The 7,058-nt window shown below is 41.4% G+C and overlaps 1 protein-coding gene across 1 annotated transcript in view; it reads left to right on the forward strand.

The window, feature by feature from the left end:
• The window catches only part of Slc9b2 (solute carrier family 9 member B2), a 34,908-nt gene that overhangs the window by 463 nt on the left and 27,387 nt on the right, over positions 1 to 7,058 (forward strand). The window contains exons 2-3 of the mRNA XM_008826195.3: positions 4,887 to 5,021; positions 6,044 to 6,224. Coding sequence (XP_008824417.1) covers positions 4,932 to 5,021; positions 6,044 to 6,224 — 271 coding nt within the window. The 5' untranslated portion in view covers positions 4,887 to 4,931. The remainder of the gene's footprint in view (positions 1 to 4,886; positions 5,022 to 6,043; positions 6,225 to 7,058) is intronic.

A 7,058-nucleotide genomic window follows, 5' to 3' on the forward strand; every position in this document is an offset into this window, starting at 1 on the left:
TCTCTCTCTCTCTCTCTCTCTCTCTCTCTCTCTCTCTCTCTCTCTCTCTCTCGATCTGGTTTAAACTAGGTTTGCCTTGCATATGTTTTAGTTTTCAATCTATGGACTGGGTTCGCACCCTGGAGGTGCTGAGAATCATCCAGTCTGTGCACTGGACGTACCACCACTGCTCAAAGGCCTTGAGCTGTGGCTCTTTTACCCATCAGGTATAGGCCTCTCACCCCGCCCTGGTTATCTTGTTCTAGACTCTGGTGTGACTTCTAACACCAAACATATTAACAGCTGAAAGCTGCCCCATCCTTTAGCTTCTCAGCAGACAGAGGTGCAGCAGGTGCCTGAGACAGGTCAACTCTGTTCCTAAAAGACCCACTCCCTCTGAAACGGGGCCCCCACTGGGCGGTCATTGCTGCTGCACAGAACTCTCATGGATGCTGGCGTGTTTTCTCTCCAAGTCAGGAATGAAGCATTTCAATTCAACAGATACCTGCTATGTCTTCTCAGAGCCAAGCAGGCATAGGGACAGGAGACACAAATAGGAATTACATGCAGTTTCTACCCTGGAAAAGTTCAAAATCCAAACCCAGATCAGAACATTCCTAAACAAGTAATCAGGTACTTAGGATCTGTGCTGTTCTAGGGATGTGAGCCAAGTGTCTACTGCATGCAACGTCTTTTCTACCATATGAAATCTTTGGGATTATGACCCTATCAACTTCATCCTGATGGTTTCTGGAGCTTCCACAGGAAATATTATAGAGTAAATCCAATGGTGTTAGTGACTCATGTTTGGGTCTTAGGTCCTGTATGCAAAGCTGCTGTGTGAATGTGGAAGTTGGCATCATCTGTTTCTCTTATGAATTCCTTGTCCAGCAGACAGTGGAAAAGTTAAAGCATTCCACAGACTTCCATTCAGTTGGTCTGGATGTAGAACTAGGGTCCAGCAAGTAGATGACTTGCTGGAGGCTTCAAAGGCCATCTTTCTGATGGCCAAGTGATGGCAGTGTCAGCCTTTAGAATTGCTAGTGTTGGGAAGCACTCACCCCCTGAGATCTGAAGATCCAGCCTTGTTGTGTTGAATCCCCAGGCCTGTGACTGTCATCAAGTAGCTGGATGGGCAGGGCATGGTGGTGCAGACTGGTAAGCCAGTCCTCAGGAGTCTGGCTCTGGAGAGTCATAAGTTTGAGTCCAGTCTAAACTGCATAGTGAGACTCTGTCTCGAAAGTCAGTTGAGGGAGTTAGTTGAACTTATTCTGTTTTATCTCTGTCTTGTTTGTGGCAATGTAGTATATTTCCTTTTTTTTAACAATCTTTTTATTGACTTTTGTAAATTTCGTACAGTATAATTTGATGATATTTAGATCCCCTCCCCTATCCACACCTCCCTTTAAGCCCCCACCCACCCAATTTAAGTTACCAAAAGTTCCAGTGATTGGATTGGGGTTTCTTACCCACTTCCGCATTCTCTATGCTAGGATTTTGTCTAGTTTGCACTTGCATGGGACTCGTGCGTGTTGCCGCCACTGCTGAGTTCATATGACTAAATGATCAGCTATCTAGAAAACTCTGTTTCCTTGTGATTATCCACCACCTCTGACTCTTAAAATCTTTCTGCCTCTTCTTCCACAATGATTCCTGAGCCTTAGGAGACAGAAGTTTAATATACGTATCTTATTTAAGAATGAGCACTCTGCAACCTCTTGTTCTCCACACATTGGCCAGTTGTGGGTTTCTGTGTCAATCACCATCTGCTGCATAAGGAAAATTCTCTGGTAAAAATTGAGAGCTGCTTTAATCTAGGGTATAAAAATAAGTCATTAGGAGTCAATTTAATACATTGTTTAGTAGAAAGCTATTATTAGGCTCTCCCCTTTGTCCTATGACCTGTGCAGCTTCAGATTCCTAAGCCTAATATCACTGTCAGGTATGGACTCCATCCTATGAAGCAGACCTTAAATCCAATTAGAGAGTGGTTGATTGCTCCCATAATATCTGTGCCACTATTGCACTGGTGGGCATATCTTGCCAGGCCAGTTATTGTAGTTCACAGGAGTCACAGCTGGGTAAGGCTAATGATTATTTTTTCCTTCTGGTAGCACCTTCCAGCACTACAGTGGTACATTTCTTAATGGACAGTTGCCAGTGTTCTGGGAGTCATTCTTGAGGGCCCAGCCTAGGCCCTGCACCTTCTAGCACTTCAAAAATTCCAGAATTATCTAATTCCCAGTACAAAATATCTTTCTGTTTAAAATGCTTGGAGTGATGTTGGTTTTGTGCATGGACACTAGTTAAAATTCTTGCTATGTAGCCTCTTTCTTTTTGTTTGTGTTTTATTTGTTTTTTAGAGGGATATGAAGCTATGGGATTAGATTCCCCAGGCCTGCAGTCCTTAGACTGTCCAGTTGTTTTGACTCCCTAGTCCTCACATTACCATTACCCATCTTTCCCTGGAGGTATTTGTTTCTTAGTATAATGCAAAGCATTTCTTTATTTTTATTTTATTTATTATTATTTGTGTGTGAGAGAGAGTGTGGACATGCGTGTGTGACTACACTTGTCGAAGTCAGTGAACAACTTTTGGGAATCTCTTCTCCCCTTCCACTTTGGTTTCTGGAGTTCAAACTCAGATTCAGGACAGTAAATGTTTTTACCTACTGAGCTATTTCCTGGGTCAGCAAAACATTTTTTCATTTAAAAATATTTACAGAATACATTCTATAACAAGAAATTGTTGAATCTCTAGCTATGTAACCAGTTGTTGATAACTTGTGCACTGTCATTTCTTGGCCACTATGTTAGCCCAAGCAATGGAACAGATTATTTCCTTGATGGGAAGGGAGATTTACATCCCCTTTTTTTTTGTTTGTTTGTTTGTTTGTTTGTTTGTTTGTTTTTGAGACAGTGTCTCTCTATAGCCCCAGCTGGCCTGGAACTTGCTATATAGATCATGCTGGCCTCAGTCTCACAGAGAACCACTTACTTCTGCCTCCAAAGTGCTGGGATTAAAGATGCTCCACTCTAAGGTTTTGCTTTGTTTAGGATTTTTTTTTGCTGCGGGGGGGAGGGGGGGGGTGACCTTTTTTTTGAGACAAGGTCTCCCTGTAGCCCCAGCTGGAACTCCCTATGTAGACCAGGCACAGAGGTCCACCTGCCCCTGCCTCTTGAGTTCTGGGTTTAAAGGCATGTGCCACCAAACCCACCTCGTACATTCTTTTCTTACACTGTGTAGAAACAGTGTATGTGGAAAGGACAGTTGTGACCTGCTTGCTGTGAGTGCTGGGAACTGAACCCAGGCCCTCTGCAAGAACAGTAAAGGCCCTTAACCACTGAGTCATCTCTCCAGTCCCATCTTTATCTTCTTTAAAAAATATTCATTTCTATTCAATGTGTATGAGTGTTTTGCCTGCATGTATGTAAGTGCACCCATGTCATGTTGTGCAATGCTTATGGAGGCCAGAAGAGGGCATTGTATCCCCTGGAACTGGAGTTATGGAAGGTTGTAGGCTGCCATGTATAACAATACACTTGTTGCCTGTGACATAGATAGATCAAAGTTTAATGAAGGAATCTTATTGAGAAGTTACATGTATTGTTAACTCTCATATATAATGCATATATTCCTCCAAAATCCATATTTTGGAACTTATGGCAAAAGGGATAGCAGTAAGAGATGTAGATTTTTTGGAAGTCGTTCAGTAACCCTCCCTGAATGACTCACAACGGCTTGTAACTGCAGCTCCAAGGGATCTGACACCACCTTCTGACCTCTGCGGGGACCTGCTCTCATGTGCATACACGCCCACACATTTTTAAAAATAAAAGTCAAATCTTTTTTTAAAAGGGGAAAAAAAAACCAGTCTTTATCCACACAGTGATCTTTTGGCAGTAACTGAACTCACTGGAGTAAGCATGTTTAACTTGACCCAGAGCCTATGGACGTTTGCAACTTTATAGCTTCTTTCTTGTGCTTTTAAATATTACAGAGAGCACCTAAACATTTAGATTGGATTAAGAAGTAACTTGAAGAAGGGAAGGCTGGTTTATTAAATATTTGACTTGATGGAAAGTATATTCATAGAGTAATTTTCAACATGTGCTTCTCTTGCCAGTAGAGAAGGGGAGAAAATACAAGCACCCTGTGGCCTCACCTTCATCTGGTCCATTTGTTATAGTTTAAGATTTGGTTTCATTTAATGAAATATTTCTGCCTTAGAAATATTTGAAAACGGCTATAAAAGAGTCCTAGGTACTTCCCCCATCTTCTCTGAAATTCACAAAACCAGACATAACCTTAAATTGTGACACATGGTATCAGGTTATCGAAAATCAAATTGCAGAATGCATCCAAGAAATGTATTATTGCAAAGGTAAGATGTATAATTTTCTTTCCTCTAAACCTTTAGAGAGTATATAGATTCTCTTCCTAAATGTACTTAAAGTTTTACATGAGAAAATCTTACTGTAACAACCTTAACAGTACAGAAACATAGAGTATGCAGGATAGGTGACCCTAGAATCAGGAGTTTCCTCTAGTGAATCATTCCTCCTGTCAACACTGGAAAGTTACCTGGAGCTCCCTGTTTGTGGATGATATCTAACAGTGATATCGCGCTGCATGTTTCAAAGCATAACTCACAAGAACAGTGGGAAAGAAATTAAAATATTATTGCTCAACAAGGCTTTATTTCAAGGACAACCAAAAGGCAGATAAGAATAAAGATTAATATGTTGGAATCAAAGACAGGACAGCAATGGAAAGGTAAGAGTAGTCTGACAACGCAGGTCACGCCTCAGAGTTCTAAGTGAAGAAATAAGTGCAATTTACTAATTTACTTCCAAAGATTTTCAAATGACCACTCTGTGTCTGTGCTGTTTCTCCTTCAAAACAGATTTTGTTCCTCTTCCTTGAATCATCATCTTTAAAATTATAAACCATGGGGGATGAAGGCAAGACAGTTGAATGTCAATGCTCAGAGCCATCTATAGAGACCAGTCACACAGCTTCTGTGCATCAAGAATCACAGGTAAACTCTCCAGTTAAAAGCAGAACATCCCCACTGCTTCCTTAATTCTTTAAGTATTTGAAAGCTACCAGAGAATTATTTCTCCTCACTCTTACCAGTCAATTAACAATTCTCCCAGAGGGGCATGGTGGCCCACTCCTGTGATACACACTCAGGAGTGATGTGGTAGGATCAGAAACTACATAGTGAGACTCTACCCCCGCCACCCCAAAGAAAAACAATTTTTCCCTTCCTTAATCCCTGCACCCAAAAAGTCCAGGGTAGGTGTGGCTCCAGTTTCCCACCTGAGGTCATTAGCATATAGCCCTGTCTGAGACTGAGAAGATAGACAGATTATAAAATTCTGTGTTCTTGACCTAAGTCTTAGGATTCTCCACCCCCCTTCTCTCTCCCTACCTTCCTCCCTCCCTCTCTCTTTCTCTCTCCCTCCCCCTCTCTCCTTGAACCACTTTGCTATGTGTACCCACTATCATCTTGAACTATGTCTTAACTATACCAATTTTGGGTCCCAGTATCGTAAAACATAATTTTACGTTTATGTGACTCAAGCATTTAAAATTCTAAAAGTAGGGGCTGGAGAGATGGCTCAGTGGTTACGAATACTGACCATTCTTGCAGAAGACCCAGGTTCGAATCCCAGCACCCACATGGCTGCTAACAACTGTCTGTAACTCCAGTCCCAGGGGATCCGACAGCGTCTTCTGACCTCCGTGGGCATTGCCCGACACGGGTGCACTTACCTACATGCAGGCAATACACGCATGCACATAAAATAAAAATAATAAAATTTTAAAAAAGAAGTTTAAAAAAAATAAAATTCTAAAAGTAATACTAAATACTCTTTATAGTTCTTGCTCCAAGAACTAGAGGATTTATAAGCGATAAAGTTTATGCTTTCCTTATAAACAATTATCCTTGATTCTAATAGTGGCAATTTTATTTTAAGTGAAATAAACCAATAGCTATAAAGATGTACAAAAACATACTGTTTTAAGGATCTTAAAAACTTATTTTAAATACAGGAGGAGAATATCGTGAACCTCAAAGGTGCAGATGGAAATGAGCCGACAGAAGGAAGTAACCTATTGAACAGCAGTGAAAAAAAGCCACAGGAATCTCCAACAGAAACAAATTGTTTGCAGAGTCTGAGACAAATACTGGCTTGCCCTCCGCACGGTTTATTGGACAGAGTAATAACGAACGGTATGTAGAAGTGGAAGGCAAAGGGTAAGGCGCAGATGAAGTCACTGAGAGTGTCTACAACCCTGTGTTTTAAAGGGCAAGAAGAAAGTAACTTCTGCCTGAAGTAAAAAAACGGTTGGACAACTCACAACGGTGTGTGATCTCCACCCCATCATCGGGGGTCAGGTTGAAAGAGCTGCACCGACTCATGCCACGGTTTTGAAGGTCTCTGTGGGCACCACATTTGAGCCAGCATGAAGTGCAAAAGAGCAGACAGAGATCAGGGAACTTTCCTTTCTCTATGTCTGAAAGATTTCACACAGTTATGAGAAAAATGTTTGTAAATATCTTATTAACAGAGAAACACCGCATAAATGCTAATGTTGTTACAGCAAAAGCAACGCAAACAATATTTGGAAAGGTTCAGCTTATTTTTTTTAACTTTTAAAAAAACTTTATTGAAAATTTCATACATGCATATAAGGTGTTTTGATCAAATCCATGCCCACTCCCTCCCCCCTCTGAAGAGGTAACCCTAAAATCTTTTACGGATTAGGTACGAGCTCCCAAATACTTTTGACGTTTTGACCCTTTTGGCCTTTGGAACAGGCCCAAGGACATTTTGACTTTTAGCCCAGAAACTGTCTACATTTTGGGGGGGTCTTTTTACCCTAACTGCCTAGCCAATTCCTACCTCCTATTCTTATCATGCCATCCTCTGAAGGGGTTACCCAAATTGCCAATAGGGAATAGGGACGCAGACCACTCTGGCTTCTTCCATGCTGAACAGGGATGCAGGGTGGGGCAACTGGAGTACCCCTTTAATGGGTCTATCTAAAAGACTCCCAAATTGCA

The sequence above is a fragment of the Nannospalax galili genome, unplaced genomic scaffold (genome assembly GCF_000622305.1).
Source record: "Nannospalax galili isolate Female #2095 unplaced genomic scaffold, S.galili_v1.0 scaffold189, whole genome shotgun sequence".
In the NCBI taxonomy this organism is placed as follows: domain Eukaryota; kingdom Metazoa; phylum Chordata; class Mammalia; order Rodentia; family Spalacidae; genus Nannospalax; species Nannospalax galili.